This window comes from Panthera tigris, chromosome A3, assembly GCF_018350195.1.
Source record: "Panthera tigris isolate Pti1 chromosome A3, P.tigris_Pti1_mat1.1, whole genome shotgun sequence".
Taxonomy (NCBI): domain Eukaryota; kingdom Metazoa; phylum Chordata; class Mammalia; order Carnivora; family Felidae; genus Panthera; species Panthera tigris.
Genome location: NC_056662.1, coordinates 8,718,326 through 8,734,136, shown reverse-complemented (window position 1 = coordinate 8,734,136; position 15,811 = coordinate 8,718,326). Strand labels below are relative to the sequence as shown.

Here is a 15,811-nt window from a genome sequence, read left to right as displayed (position 1 = left end):
TAACAGACTGCCATTAGTACACTACACATTGACCCAAACTATTCTCCAAGGGTCTAACAGAATAGTCGAACAACAGTATTAAACAAAGAAACACAAAGAACCGCATCATAATTGTTTAAGCCAGTAAGAATTAAAGATCTAGGAAGCTCCTTACCTGTGTGCGTTCTGAGATGAATATTGAGGTAATAATTTGAACGGAAAAACTTCCCACAGTAACTACATTCTCTCGAGGATGTAAGATGCTTTATTTTTCCTCCATCATCATTTTTATCTTGAAGCAGAAACAAAAATATTTATGTAAGAAGACAGCTCGAGTACACGAGTAAGACAAGTGGGCTTTAAGTATTCTTGATGGAAGCATTTTTGGAAAAGCATAAAATAGCTTTTATATATTAGTGCTGGGGTAAACCAGAAAGGGTAGGAACATACCAAACACTGTTTGGAGGTCATCTGAAGTCTTGCAAGCTTTTTAGCATGCGTGCCTTGTTTTTTGTTTTGTTTTGTTTTTGTTTCCTGAGTACAGCCAACTTAGTGGATCGTTAAAAGAGTCCGTTCCTCATTTGCCTCAATCACAGGAAAGATCACTTAACAGACTGACATGCATGGGCAACTTTCTGTTCTCCCAACACGTCTGCGACATGCCTGCTGGACCTACACTCGCTGGCTGCAATATCCAGCTTCTTCAGAGCAACTGATTTAGAAAACTGAGCCAATATAAATTGCCAGTTTCCCCAACCAGACAGAAGGCGGCGATCCTAAGATCAGGCCAGCTACCACTAGAGGGTAGCAAGCACAACCTAATCTTCACAGAAACTAAAAGGTTTGGCATTGGGTCAAACACCTTGTTTGTCAAAATTTAGCATGTTTTGGAAAGCAAACCGTATCATTCGCCAGCACGCATGTGGACAAGATATACCTGAGACCAATCAGAATCCGTCCCCAAGTGACAATGGGTTAAACTTGAAATTTCAAACTCTGCACTGATCAGGAGAATAGATCTCTGCTACAAGAGAGTAAAGGTCTGCCGGGGATGCTAATTTAAAGGGTGATTGTATTTAAACTCCAGCCCTCCAAAAGACCATTCCGTTTGCTCCAGTTAAGATGCCCACTCCCACAAAACTGACTGTCAAAGTTCGAGATCAACCTCCTCTTACTACACACACTACACAATGAGGACAAGAGAAGGGAAGTAGTCATCTCTTAAAATTGAGTATCACTAAACTGGCCATTTTGCCTTGAAAACCGAACTCCAACCTTTGAAAGGCCTCCTTTCCCTGCTCCTTCCTCACTCTGCATTTTGGACTGTATATATTTGGTTTACAGATTTAAAAAGCAGTGTATAAGCAAACCTTGGGCAGCCTCCAGTACGACAGAGACCAGACTGCATGATTCCCCCTCAACTCCCCGAGGAAAATGTATCCAGCTCTAAACATTCTCAAACAGCGGGAACAAGCACTGATGGAAAAAGATGTCATGAAGACTTAAAAAAAAAAGAATTACACGAATAACCACTGTTAAACCTATTTTCAAGTAGAACAAATATAAAAACAAAATGTTTACTTTGTCTTTTGATCTTCTTTAAAGTAAATCTAAAAGAGAGCCAGGTTGATGGTAAAAAACAGTAAGCCAAATGGAAACCACCCCCGTCAAGATACAAATTGAGGAGAATCAATTCTCTCGACACAGAATGCCTAGCTTTGTCTTCCAATCACACCCACCTAGCCAAGTCTGAACTTTACTGCAATTTCCTACTCCCGAGTATGCATCAGAATTTGTTATGTTGCATCACACCCAAAAAGTTATGAAATGCCTCTCTTTTAACAGAAAGGACACGAAACGCCCACATATACCTGGTTCCTGCTCCTTGGGCATCACCTCTGAGTTTTAAAGAACTGCAAACTTTTTTTACCAATAGGCTGTTGAAATGATCCTTGGGAGGTGGAAGACAAGGGTTGACGAACCAAATTTTGCAAACAGAAATCAGGGCAAAGAAATGTTAAGCAACCTGTAATCCGCCACAAAACAATGCAGTGGGAGAACCCGCCTCCAGGCAAGTCGCGGCGCTCCCAGCGATTATCATGGGGCATTCTATCTGCCCAACCACCAAGATTTCCACCCAAGATTTCCACCCGGTTCTCCGGCCCACACCACCCACACCACCCGCTGGCAGAATGTGACTGGCCATTTCATTTCTTTCAGGGCAGCTGGCGGACCTAATTATCTCCCCATTTACTACTACATGCCCCTGAGAATGGGACCCACGCTAACAGGGACCACTATAAAGATAGAGGTCTGTGTTCAAGGCCTTCTTTATGATGTCATTAAGACACCATAATGTGCTTTCGAGATTCCCGAAGGCTGTAGTATGCTAAGTGCTAGGTTTCCTTGTGTCCCATCAAAGTCCAACCATTCTAAATACTCCAGAGGAACTAACAGCTTGTTCTCACATCCATCATGTGATCAGAAAAAGAACCAGGGCACTGGTTTGGGGAGGATCATCTGGTCAAACTCATCTTGGGTCTCACACTCGAGTTCTGACTAGCCAGCCATCAAGTTACAGTGAAAGAAGGCAGCGGCTGAAACCAAAGACCACTTTTGTGAATGATCATGTTTCTCTAAGACTAATTTACGTTCCCATCACTCGGCTGCTGAAGACGACGCAGGGGTTCTTTTAACTGTCTTCCAGCAGGAGAGTCCTTTATTCAAACCAAATCTTACTAAATGGATATGCCAAGTCTCTGGTTTAAGCGCAGATGGGCAAGGCTTGAAGCACACAGGTGGGATCTCTCTGCCTTAGATATCATGTCCACTGGGCCTCAAGACACAATGTGTCAGTGACAGCTTCTGTCTCCTATAAAAGCCATGAGGACACTGAAAACCTGAGCAGCGAGATTCCTTTAAAACATCTTTGGTGCGTTCGCGTTCCCTCTATTTTGAACACAAATGGACTTAGTTCCTGAGCTAACTGTTAACGAACACTAGTCCCCCCAGACATGAGAGGAGAGGGTACCAGGTAGCCCCAAACTCTCAGTACTCACCAAACTCTCTCAGTACCCTTGCTCTGGCTGATCATCATTCCCAGTGCCTTTCGTGACCCTAGAAAACCATCTGGAATAAATGCATGAGGGCTGGGTCCTGAAGGAAGGGGAAGTCTGTTGCATCGAAGGATAACTTGTTTTTGTAGATGAGATCAGGTTGGCCGGAAGAACGGAGCGAAGCCCAGGGTCTCTCAACCCTGACCTCACGGGACACTGGGACCACACAATGACTTGCTGGGGGGGCCGTGCTGTGCACTGGAGGACACTCAGCGGCATCCCTGGCCTCTACCCACCGGACGTCAGCAGCACAACACGAACACAGTTGTGACACCCAAAAAGACCTCTAGACACTACCAGGTTCCGCTGGGGGCAAAACTGCCCCAGTTAAGATAATGTGTGTCGCTTGTTAGCCAGATATTTAAAAAAAGAAAAAAAAAAAAAAATCACACAAGTTTTCAGAAGAGGAAGAAACCTTGAGAAAAATCAAAGCCCTGAGAGGTTAGGTGAACTTACAACGCGGAGGGTACCGGAAGAGCCTGGACTCAAAGCCGGCTCTCCGACCCCGACCTGCCAGCGCTGTCCGGGGCTGGAGGCGGAGGAAGGACAGCACGCGACGGAGCGCCTCACTTACCCAAATGGAGCCCTTCCGGAAGTCCGTCCTCAGACCCATCTTCAGAACCGCCTTCTCGATCGACGGCTCCATTCTCGTCCAGGGCGGTGGTTAGGTCCGGAGAACACGTCCTAGGCTGCCTTCCGTCCACGGACATGGTTGGCGATTCGGCGTCGGCCCTCCGATCCTTCTTGTGGACCCTCGAGTGCAAGACCAGCTGGTGGTAGGTCCGGAAGGCTTTGCCACACTCAGAGCAGTGCGTCGGCTTCTCTTTGTTCCCGGACAGCTTTGGGTCGGCTTCCACGGAAGGCACTTCACCGCCGGAGGGTCTGGGCTTCTCCTTGTCCTGGGAGAGGCCCGCGCAGCCGCTTTTGCTTGGCTTGGGCTTTCCAGAACCTTCGGAATGGCTTTTTCCGGCGTTCCAAATTTCTCCGAGCTCTTCTTTTTCGGAACACGAATCATCGTTGTCGGTGCTGCCCTCCTGCCCTGGCTGCTCCTTCACTTCTCGGCACACGGCGACTTTTCCTTTGGTGGCCAGCTGCCAGGCCTGATAGGTGGTGAACGGATCGAGCTGAGGTATCCATTTGGTGGGCTTCTTCCCGGTCTCGGGGTGCGATTTGGGCCTCAAGTTCAAGAACTGCAGGAACTCTTCCCCCGGAGCTGGCATCCCCCCCTGCGGAGAGTCTGTCTGTGTGCCTCCGCTGCCGGAAGCAGTGTCTTTGGCGTGCATCTTCCTGTGATCGATCAGACTTTCCTTATTTGGAAACAGGAAGCCACAAACCATGCAGATTTTGTAAGGAGAGGAGATGCTCTCGGCCACGTGCTCCTGAACCACCTCGTTGATGGTGGCGGGGCTCTCGGCGCCCGGCTGCAGTTTGCTCTTGGCCCCCGCTTTGCCGGTGTGTGTCCGCATGTGGTTCTTAAGGAACCAGGGCTCCTTGAACCTCCGTCCGCACACATGACAGCCGTAAGTGAAGGAGTCCTTATGCTTCTTCATGTGGATCTCGACGTCGAAAGCGACTCTGAACGTCTGCCCACACACTTCACAGCTGAACTCTTCGTTTTCTTTGCAGTTCTTGTCCTTCGGAGGCTCCGTTCTCACCTGAGTCTTGTCCAGAGGACTCAGGTACTCTGCTTCCACCCGCAAAACGGCCGGCTCGCAAAGGATAGGCCGATGTTGCATCAGGACATGTTTATTAAGGTCTTCTGAATGCGTGAAGGTCTGATTGCAGAACATGCAGTCCAAGGGCATATATCCTTCGATCTGGATTATATTTTTCTCTTGCGTAGCTCGGAAAGGAACGGTGGTGGTCCCTTTTATGGACACGGCATCATCTATCTCCATCTGGGTACCAAGAGAATTGCCAATAACTTCTGGTCCATCCATATACACCAGCAGGGACTGAGTTGGCATGTTTCCTGGCACTTTAGGATTGTATACAAAATAAGAATCCGGTGGAGGGATTTCTGGAACTGGAATAAGGCCACTTGTAAGACTTGTCACTCACGCCCCCAGCAGCCCTGGACTTAAAACGAGAACAAGTATTTGTTACAAAAGTTCAAAAGCAAAGTATATATTCCTGTAGCTTCTTATCTTCAGAAGTCTTAGGAAGCTCGGTGGCAGAGCCAACCACTGGTTCTTTGCACAAACAAGGCAGACAGACTCCCCAGCGCTTTGATTCAAATATGAGTCAGCACGGAGCGTTCATTCTCTTTGTCTCCATTGAGTGAGTGATTCAACTGAGCAAGAAGTCAATCCCAGCAACCTGGAGACCAGGGATTTCCAAAACCTAGAGGGGGAAAAAACAAAAACCAAAAACCACAGAAATGGTTACTTGGCTGCGGCCAGAGGGAAGAGAAGCCCGGTGTGGACGACGCACAGCTGGTCCGCTCGTGGCAGAAGAGGTGCCTCGTTCGTCCACTCCACTTTCGACTAACATCGCGCATCCTGTTAAACATGCCTGTTAATTAAATCGTTAGCATTTTACCCAATGAGGACACTCACCAAATCGCTGGATTTTCATCCAGGGAAGAAACTGAAAACGTGGTGCTCTAATGATTGAAGTCTAAACTTTAAGATTCAGGACAGAAACGGTTAAATTCAGCTGAATGCAGTTTAAATGCCACTGCAATGCAATGTGTGTCCTTACAAAGAGCCCCTGCAAATCTAGAGACGATACCCACTGTGAAGAATGCCAAGTAAGGCCCTCTCTAAATAAAACGTTTAAAGCCCGAACTTCAAACTGTCTTCTATACAGCCCAGAGACACAAATGCCGAACAGCACCCTCGAAGATCACACACGCACAGGCCAACAACACACACGAGAACAGGAACCTTTCCTAAAATCCACATTCAGAAACTACAGAACACCTCAGAATGAGGCTCATCGTGGCCAAGGGGAACCTGAATCATTTTGGTTCACAGGATATTCTAGCCCTCGACCCACCGCCCAGATCCCAGCTGCTTTTTCAGAAGGCAGAAACAGCCTTCAACAAAAGTCAGGGTAGGGCTCCCTTGTGCACACAACAAATAAGGAAACACACGCACCAGGCTACTCGGTGAGGGTACACTTGAAAATCCTCCACACGGCAGGGTCAACATGGCTCAGTCTTTCATCAGAAAACGGGTCCTCCCACTTTTAACCCACCCTTCCCATTATGCACTGGCCAGGTGAAAAATGGATGATTACTTTATGTGGCTCTGCAGGCTCAGATTTAGAAGCCAATTTTCATTCTTGGAGAAGAATTAACCTCCAAACCCAACACCCTCCCCTCCACCTTTCTGGCAAGCACAGAATTGTTTCTAAATAGACTCAGCTACTTAACCTGAAGTCTGTTAATTCCACCCAACAGAACAAAAAGACTTGCAAACTACTCCCACCACCTTGACTTGACTTTCCTTCTCTCCACTTCCTCAAAGAGCAAGGGCCTCTAGGCTCAGAAAAGACAAGGAAACATTTCTTCCCCTTCTTTATACTCATAATAGAAGAAAATTCTCATGCTCTTTGCTATCTTTAGTTTTGAATACACTAGATCTTTAACATTAAGCTTTTCTAAATAAGGCTGCAGATCAAAGATTAGGGAAAAGAAAGAAGGTACTGAAGTGTTTTATCTTAATTTCTGAGTCCTTTGTTGTGATCACAATGGAGGATAAAACTCTTGGGCTGGCTACCAGCTTGGTGGGCTTTAACAGAACACTCCAAAGACCCGAGTTCTAGTTCTGGCTAAGTCACAACCTTAAAGTTGTCACCACCACCTACCTACCTCACCTTCATCTACCTACTGCAGGCGGTTAAATTACAGGATCACCCTCAAGAGTTCCAAATTTCTATGGTTCCAGGGGCAGATCTACACGTATGGATAGACAGACACCAAAGAATATTTGATGCTTTCCCAATCAAGATATTAAGTGATATCTGAAACACGTAACTGATAATTTAGGGTTCTATGTAGTCTGTATTTACTGAATGCCGGTGTACCAGGTAATATTTTAACTGAAGAAATAACAGTACATACTCTAGACAAGCAGTTATCAAACTGACAACACTGTCTTCACTGGCAACGTCTAGATGAAAAACAGAGAGACAACTCAGTGAGTCCTACACTTGAATTTGAATAGAGGCTGTCCTCTATTTGAGGTCCTTTCTATTTGGGGGTTGCAAACTAGCTTTTTTAAAATGAAAGAGTGGCAATAGCAATCAGTACTTTTTTTAATGTCCTAATTTGCCAAAATCAAAGTTAGTCCTCTATGTTGGACCTGTGTGTATGTGTGTGTGTGTGTGTGTGTGTGTGTGTGTGTGTGTGTGTGTACGTATGTAAGAAATTTTACTACTCTCTGATATTTTAAGTTTGGGGGAACTCCAGTTTCCTACAAATAATCTTTCCCCAAAAGACACCACTCCTAAACTCAACCTCTGAATTAGAAACATGGTGTGGGTACATACATCCCTATTATTTCCAATCCAGGGTAATGGCGTGACCAGAAGGAAATGCCTCAGTTTAGTTTCAATTTTTGTCTCTGAAATGTTCAAATATCTGGGTTAAAGAAGTCATCATCAGCTTCTAACACAAGACCTAGAGGATTAGTAAAGGAGACACAGTGCAAAAAAAAAAAAAAAAAAATTAGGAGCAGAACAGAGGCCTGGAGATGAGGGGAAGGACGTCCTAGGCCCCCCAGCTGCAAGAGTCTCCTACGAGGAGTCTCCTACGAGGGTCAGATGGGGAAGGAGAACCTCCCCGGCAAAACCTGAAGCACTTCCTCCTCAAGGGAAGCTTCTGGCACAGATTGTGATGGCCATCGACTGTGCCCAACTGTCCTAAGCACTAGACTCCCGGTGAGTCATGGCAATCCTTACTACTCACCCAAGATCTGCAAACCCTGGGCCACCTGTTTGAAGATCCCAGGAGCAGAGACCCTGTCGACCTTGTTCACCATGATGTCCCCATGCCTAGAAGGGGTCCCTGGCATGGGGTCGGGCCCTCAATAAACCCCTGGTGAATAAATTAACAAACACTAACGTCATCAGTACAGGTATACAATCAGTAATGCACGTCTCTGGCCACAGTCACCAGTCTGAACTGATCTGATATTAAAATTAACCCGAATGTTCATGAGAACTTCTTTCTACACGGCTCTCCATGGCTGCCGTCTAATTTACCATTCTCTGCAGTTTCAAGGGTGTAATAATAGAAAACAAGATCCTAATTAATCCTACCATGAAGTTGACCAGCATAGGCAAAACCTTATCATTTAGATTTAAAACTACGCTCCTTACTGACCCACCAAGACAGACGTGCAGGACAAGCTAGGAAAATCTGACAACAAACGCCTCGGACTCTTGACTTAAGAAACCGTTTGCAGACTAAACACTTCCTTAAACTATAAACCAATTACCTGTATCACTTAAAACCAATCTGCTAAACAAAACCCCCAATCTTTAACAGTGACTGCGATAATACTTGAATAATAACAAAACTTACCAAAAAAGACACATTCTAATCTAATTACTGTTAATAACAACCATTCCAGTCGAGTGAAGTGCACACCCACACACAGCCTTCCTAGAGCCTCGCTCTCCAGGTGGAGCAACACAGAAGCCACGGCAGGCACACCAAGGCACTGCCGGCCCAGGAAGTTGTCTGTCTTCACAAAGAACTGGAGGAGGAAGGAGGGGGAGGATCTTAATCCGACCCCTAGAATCTAAATGCTTTTAGTTTACAGAGAAGTTGAGCGTTCAGAACATACTAGGCTTCCCGAAAGGCGGTTTGCAAAATTGTTTGTCAGTGTTTAAAAAAACGTTCTTAAACCTTTAGTCAGGGAGACGATACACTTAACCTTCAGCTATACACCCCCAAGGCACCCGAGGCAAGAGGTTATCCGCCATAACCTCGTATTCCGCAAGAGTACTGGTGATTACTTTATACTGTGATTAGATACTTTAAAAAAAATGTACAACAACATAATCTTCGAAAAACAGTAGGAACCATATTGCTTAGAAGTGCCTAAAATAGAAGTCTAATGCTCTTTAGGCGATTTCTGTTTTTTGTTTGTTTGTTTGTTTGTTTTGTTTTAAAGCAGATGCTCCGTGGGGAGTAAAGCTCAGGAGATTCTGCCACTATCTACAGATTTTGAAATTAGCAAATATTACACATTATACAATGCTTAATGAAAAAAATGCAATAATTTGTGCTTAAGCACAGCAAATTAGAAGGAAACGCCACCTTGCTGACAATTGCTGTGACTTGGGAATAGTCCTTCATGTACAAACGTACTCACACTGTTAACCTTTACAGACAGCATGCCTCCACTTTAGCTAAACAGGTTATCTTACATTTTTTGATATGGAATATTTATTACCCTATGATGGAGCAAGAGGAATTCAAAGTCCTCAAAAACTGTCAAAGACACCCAATTCTGTTTATAACTAAGTAATATGCAGTATTCCTGCAACTCTACTCTTTCCCTCCGAGTCACTCAAGTGTCCAAATATATGATCATTAAAATATTTCACCCAAACAAACTGCTAGTCTCTGGCCTGTTTCATTTGTATCCTGTAAAGGGCGAAATTATCTCCAAGATCTGGTCAGGAAACTTAACAGTTTTTCTATAAATGTTCCTTCTGTACGTTACACATATGAGTTTTTTCCTTAATCCGACAAGTGAGGAGAACTGTACATAGTTACGCCACAGCGACAATCCAAACCTGTAACTTTAAATCCTTCAACACTATTTCAAGGAAATCACCAAGGTCACACCCATGAGCTGAATGGTCAACCCAACTTTCCTAATATAGCTGTGAAAAGATGTTTAAAAGTTCAGTGAAAAGATTAAAATATTCAAAAGGTTATATTCAGCATCACAATCTAAAACTAGTCAAAAGCAAATGGTTTAAAAATAAAAAAGCCATTGGCCGGTTCAAAGGCAAGGCCTGGGAAGATCCTACGGCCATCTCATTTTCCTGAAACTGTAATAAGGGCTCAGTTCTAAATACAATTAGAGACCAGAGTACTATAAAAATATACAGTCATATTCGTACATTTGAGTGTCAGGATTAAAAACTCTGCCTGATTCATTCCAAATCAATTAAGGTCAGTTAAAGGATCTCAACGTGAACTTGAAGCCACATAACTAGTTTTAGTTTCGGTATTATCAATATTAACAGATCCTGTGGTCTGTAAACTGGCTTTGACAAATCCCATCCTGATCGGAAAAAGAGAACTATAAGGGAAATGAATAAAACAAGACTTTTAATGCAGCCATCAGATGAAGCCTTGCGATCTGGGAGATTCCATTCCTGCTACTTCACCAGTAGTACACCTTAACTACTTTTGGAAAGATGTTAGACAGAACTGCACCAAAAAGAGAGATTTCAATAAAAAAAAGCCAACCTATCTTTACCTATATTCTCTCGCTCCCCACAAAGGAAACGCTTGTGTATCTGCACACACAGATAACTGCATATATAGGTATAGAAGGAACTAGAACCATTACCCCACACACCTACACCACTTTTTCCACAAGGCCAAATGGTGAGTGTTCTTGATTATACCCAATTTAACCAACCAGATTAAATATAAACACGGGCACGGCCTTTTAAGGCAGGCGCTCTTTCTTTAGCCAACATTTAAAGATTCCCCTCCCTATCTCTGTTGAGTAAATACTAAGGTTGTAGGTCTGGCTCTTTTAAGTCACCTGTTTGCTTTCAAAATTCAGGGAAAAGCTCTCCTTTCAATTAATACGTATAGAATCACTGTTCCTTAGATTTGTATGCTGGACTGAAAAAAAAAAAAATTAGCCACCGATTTCAAAAAACCCAAAACACACGTCTTCTGGTGTAAATGAACTGTGTTGAAGTCACCCCGATGGACACAGGTAGGAGAAAAAACAAACAAACAAACAAACAAACAAACAAGCAAGCAGTTCTCCTAATGGGATTCGAGAACAAAACAGATGTGGACTCTAGCTCCGGTCCACAGAACCATAGTTTAAATTCAAAACGTTTCCTGACACGCTGGCAACTGATGAACAACGATACACAAAACACAAACGAATCCATTAAAAAACTGGCATCTGACTCCGGGTAACAGAAGCTCTTCAGCCCGAATTGAAGGAATGCGGAGGTCAAAAACAACTTAGGTAAAGCTTCGGAACAAAAGCCCAGGAATTCAAACTAATTCTCTCATTTAACTTCCCCGGCTGTCTTTTCAGGTTTAGTAATTTTATTTCTCAACGTGATCATAAAATTACCAAACTGGCCCCTGATTTCCAGTAACTCAGTTATGTAGTTAGCCTGGGCAGGAAGTAATGGGATGTTAAGAACAGTCAGTCAACAAATGTTCAAATGTGTAGTCGTTTAATGAACATTCCAATGTTAAGCATAAAGGGGCGGTCTGTGGCGGCAGCTGGCTGCTGGAGGGGGGGGGGGGAGCCCCAGCATTTATTTGGAAGCTAGCTCTAAACAAGAGTTGAGCTTCCTCGTCCTGAACGGCAGATTTTAGAGAAGGACGGTGGTCGCACTTCCTCAAAGTCAGACTTCCAGCTGCCCTCGTGGTCTCCATTCAAAATCCTCTGCCCCACACACCACTACCAATTTGCCTCACTGTGTGATCGGTCGGAGAGGAATCGTCCAGATCGCCTCCCTTCCTAACAGCCAACACTTCAAGAACTTTCTGCTGCCCCCAAAAGCAGGCCATTCGGTTAGGACGATCAAGCTTTCCCTCTCCCGAATTTCAGAAATTTCCTGCTGTCTTTGTGTAATTCATTCTTTCTTCCACGTGCATTTTAATCTGGTTAACACCCCTCCCCCTCCCAAATCTGGAGGTGAGGTGTACAAATCGAGACTCTTCCAGCCTCCTTTAGTTTACAGGCTGTAACTAAACCTTTCCCTACTTGGAGCATTTAATATGATTAGGATTTCTTTCATTTCAGCTCAGTAGCTATTCTGTAAACACCTTCCAGGTTTTTACTTGTAACACCTCAGTAACTCTTTGAAAACTATTAGGTGTATTCCAGATGTAGTCGTTTAAATTAAAATCTCCTTGCACTTACTTTATTCTAGTGGAATACTCATCAGCTTATACAACGGTCTCAGGTTTCTCGTTCCTACTGTACAATTCTAAACCTTGAAAATATATAGCCATTGTTCGGGACCTTGGCTTCAACTTCCCAATTCATTTACTAAACAAACTGCCAGGGGGTTACACTGAAATAGGAAATTAGCAATGAGCCATTTAAAATAAGTCATCCCCAGCAACCTCAAAAAAACTCACACACAGGCCATCCTGGCATGTGTGGGATGGGACCATGTGAACTGAAGTGGTCTTTGAGCAAATGGGAACACAGCTTCACGTGAAACATAAAAAAAGGTCCAGATCATGCACAGTCCTAAAAGAGTCAGATCAAAGTATCTTTTTTTTTTTTTAATCAAGTAGTAGATAGTAGGCAGTCAAGAGTCATTAAAACTACTCAAAAGTTCTTATCAACCAATATCATTTTTGTGACAACAGGGAGAAAAGAATGTAATTTTATAAAGTGGGAAAACACATCTTTGGGGACCCCTGAGGCTCTAATCAAGCGTCTCGGAATTAAGAGTGCTCCAGGGTTGGGAAAAGGCAACCCTGCTGTGGCAAAAACATGCCATTTCATCATAAATGTTGTTAAAAGAGAGTAAAGTGATTATCTGAAATGAGGAGAGAGGGACTCTGTCGTTGCCAGGCCATTATATTCCTTAATGATTTCATCAGTTTGTAAGCGACTGGATGATGAAGTCTTATTTTCTGATTTCCTCTTTAAAGGTCCACTGGAAGGGAGACGGGCGGCTACTCCTCCCAGAAGTTCCACTGCCAAAAAATGGAGGCTTACAAAGAGAATGCAAATCAACCTCCACCTTAAGAGTAAAGGCAAACCCTAGCACTCCTCCGTCCTCTTCCCCTCTACTACCTGGGGGGGGGGGGGGGGGGGGGGGATATCAAGCTGTTATCTAAATAGATTCTTCAGGGTGAAGGGGGAAAATATTTTCTACAAACTTTATCAACGTGGTGTATTAGTTCCTTTTTTTGATTAGGAAGTGAAAGGGAAGGATAGGAACCCCAGACCACTGCTAAACTTCGATCTTAACAAGTTATTAAAAAACAGCAAAGGTCACACTGCCAAGCGTTGGAAGGCGCCGTGAAGATAAAAGGTTGGAACCAAGTTGGACACTAAGGAAAAGTGTGTCCTTCGCCTGGAGAAGTCATAATCCTCCCCCACTTCCTCCCCCAGCACGCAAACCAATGTGGAGCCCCCGAGGAGGAGGCTTCCTCTTCTTCACGCTAAATAATTAACATTCCAAGCAATCAGATTATTAACCCTATTCGAACAAACAAGCCAAATAAATGGTGTGCCTTGTGGCTACTGACAAGAGGATTTTTAAGTAAGTCACACTGCCTCTTGAATTTAAGACCTTCTAGAACTGATTAAAAATGGAAGCAATTTGGGGCGGTGGGAGGGGTTTTTCACTAGAACACCAGGATCAAACGCGCACACACTACTACGAGTCTTTGGGATACTGAACAAAACAGTATCTAAAATAAACAGGACTTCTCAGAAAAAGTCATCTACCATTAAAGGACACACCTTAAAAGTTCTTAGACACATTAACTAAGCAAGCACAAACCAGTGGTTTGACTGCTATATTTTTCAGACAAAAAGCAATTAGGTTATTACTCCGCACTTGCCCCTCCAGACACGACAGGCCTTTTTAGAAACGCTAGATTATTCACTCAAAGTGTTATAAAATTTAGTATTTTAAGTCTTAGCTGATATCCACCAGGGCATCCATCCATGGGGGGGCGGGGGAGGGGAGGGGGGGGCGTACAGTAACAGAACATTTCTAAATGTACTTCTTAACATATACAAAAGAGAAGGTGCAAGGCCTCCCAAGACCCCTACCTAGTCGCCAGGCCTGGCCGGCAGCTGTTGCTACCCTGCCTTTTCTTTTGTTGGGCTTAATCTCATGTCAACTCATTCAACCAACTCAAAAGCGATGAAGACATAATTGAATCAACCTGAACTAAATCAGACCTAGGCTTCTTAAAACATACAGCTTAATGGTTCCAAATGATCTAGAAAGCGAGGAAACCAGCTAGTATGTAGCACGTAGTAGTCAATACCACAGGACCCCAAACTGGCCCAAGGACCACTGCAACAACAGCCCTGCATTTAATACTCGTTTAGGAATGCTCAAGCCAGCGCTTCAAGCCCTATAGGCTGATTCAGAAAGATAAACTGAGGCTCAAGGAATTTCAAAGAGGAACACAGCAAAGCCTTAAACTCCAAAGCGACTATTCTTTTCTTGGGGAAACAAAAAAAGAGAAAAAATAAAGTTTCTGCTACTCCCTGTGTAAGCAGGCCACTGGGGTCCCAGAAGTGGCCACTGGTGGCTCTTTCCTGTTCCTGTAACTAAACCTTTAGGAAAAGTCCCCGCCTGCCCACCCCACCCCACCCCCATCCCACCCGCCCAAGAATGCTACTTCCCGTCCTCGGTGGCCCTTCCCTGAATCCCAAAATGCGGGTTCCAACCCGGGACCTGGACGTCTGTCCCGATCCCCGGGGCGCAGGTACCGGCCTGCAGGTCTGGCCCCCATCCGGGCAGGACCGCTCAGGCCGCCCCAAATCCGGCCTCCAGGGGCCCCCAGCAGCGCCCTCGTCTCCCCTCCCCATCCCGTGCAGCTCGCATTTTGGGGCCAAAGCTAGAGAGAAGAGGGCTCTACATCTGAAACTGCGCGGTTTCGCCACTCAGCGCCTCCTGGCAGAAACTTCCCTTTTAAAAAAAAAAGAAAGAAAGAAAGAAACACTTATAGGCGAACATTTCAATCCTTCCTGCCCTTTAGAGTTACTAGTTCTGCTTCCAGCTGGCTTTGGGACTCCAAGTAGAATTAAGTTATAAAGATATTCTTTAAGCGTTTAATGGCTATTTAAAAAGTTTCAAAAAATCTTTAAAATTAAAGAGAAAAAAAAACAACAACAACAACACCTTATCACACACATCCAGGAATCGCAGCCCGTGCACCGCCTACTCAGGGATGGGCAGGAGACCGGGAATCCCGGGGACGGATTTGGGGGCGCCCGGGGGCTCGTTGGGGTGTGCGTCGGGGTCTGCGGCGACGCCAAGCCCCTCCCTCGGCCCCTGTAGACGCGCCCTCCGCCCGGCCCGTGTGGACGGTCCCGGCCATTGTTTGCGGGGGACGCCTGTTAGGACGCATTGTTTTGGCTGTTCCCAAGTTGCCCCGGCCCCCCCTCGGGGCCATCGCGGGGGGCTCTGCGCCGGCCCCCTCACCTCCGCCCGCCCCCCACGGCCAAGCCGGCAAACCCGGAGAGCCGCCCGGCGGAGCCACCCAACTTTTCCGGAACAGCCCCCCACCCACCCACGCACGCACGCAGCCCCCGGCTCTCTCCGGCCGGCCCCCCGGCCCCGGCCGGAGAAGGGGGGACTCCCCCGCCCCCAAGCCCTCCCGTCAGTCCCCGAGAGTGAGTGTGATGGTAAAACACTGTACACACCGGGGGCTCGCCCGGCACCTCCTCACTGCCGGGATCGCTCCGTAGCCGGGTGGGGAGGGGGCGCCCTAGAGGAGCGGAACAGAGAGCCGGAGCGGGGGCCGGGCCGGGCGGGGCGGGGGTCATCCG

General features: G+C 45.6%; 1 protein-coding gene across 9 annotated transcripts in view; it reads right to left on the bottom strand.

Moving 5' to 3' along the window:
* The window catches only part of ZNF217 (zinc finger protein 217), a 44,490-nt gene that overhangs the window by 13,406 nt on the left and 15,273 nt on the right, over nucleotides 1–15,811 (bottom strand). For 7 of the 9 annotated variants that reach the window (XM_042980120.1, XM_042980122.1, XM_042980127.1 and 4 more), the window contains 2 exons: nucleotides 3,670–5,438; nucleotides 155–271 (listed from right to left, as the gene is read on the bottom strand). In XM_042980120.1, coding sequence (XP_042836054.1) covers nucleotides 155–271; nucleotides 3,670–5,062 — 1,510 coding nt within the window. In that variant the 5' untranslated portion in view covers nucleotides 5,063–5,438. Of the gene's footprint in view, nucleotides 1–154; nucleotides 272–3,669; nucleotides 5,439–15,161; nucleotides 15,507–15,685; nucleotides 15,773–15,811 lie in introns of those variants that run through there. The other 2 variants (XM_042980125.1, XM_042980126.1) reach the window with 2 other exon arrangements.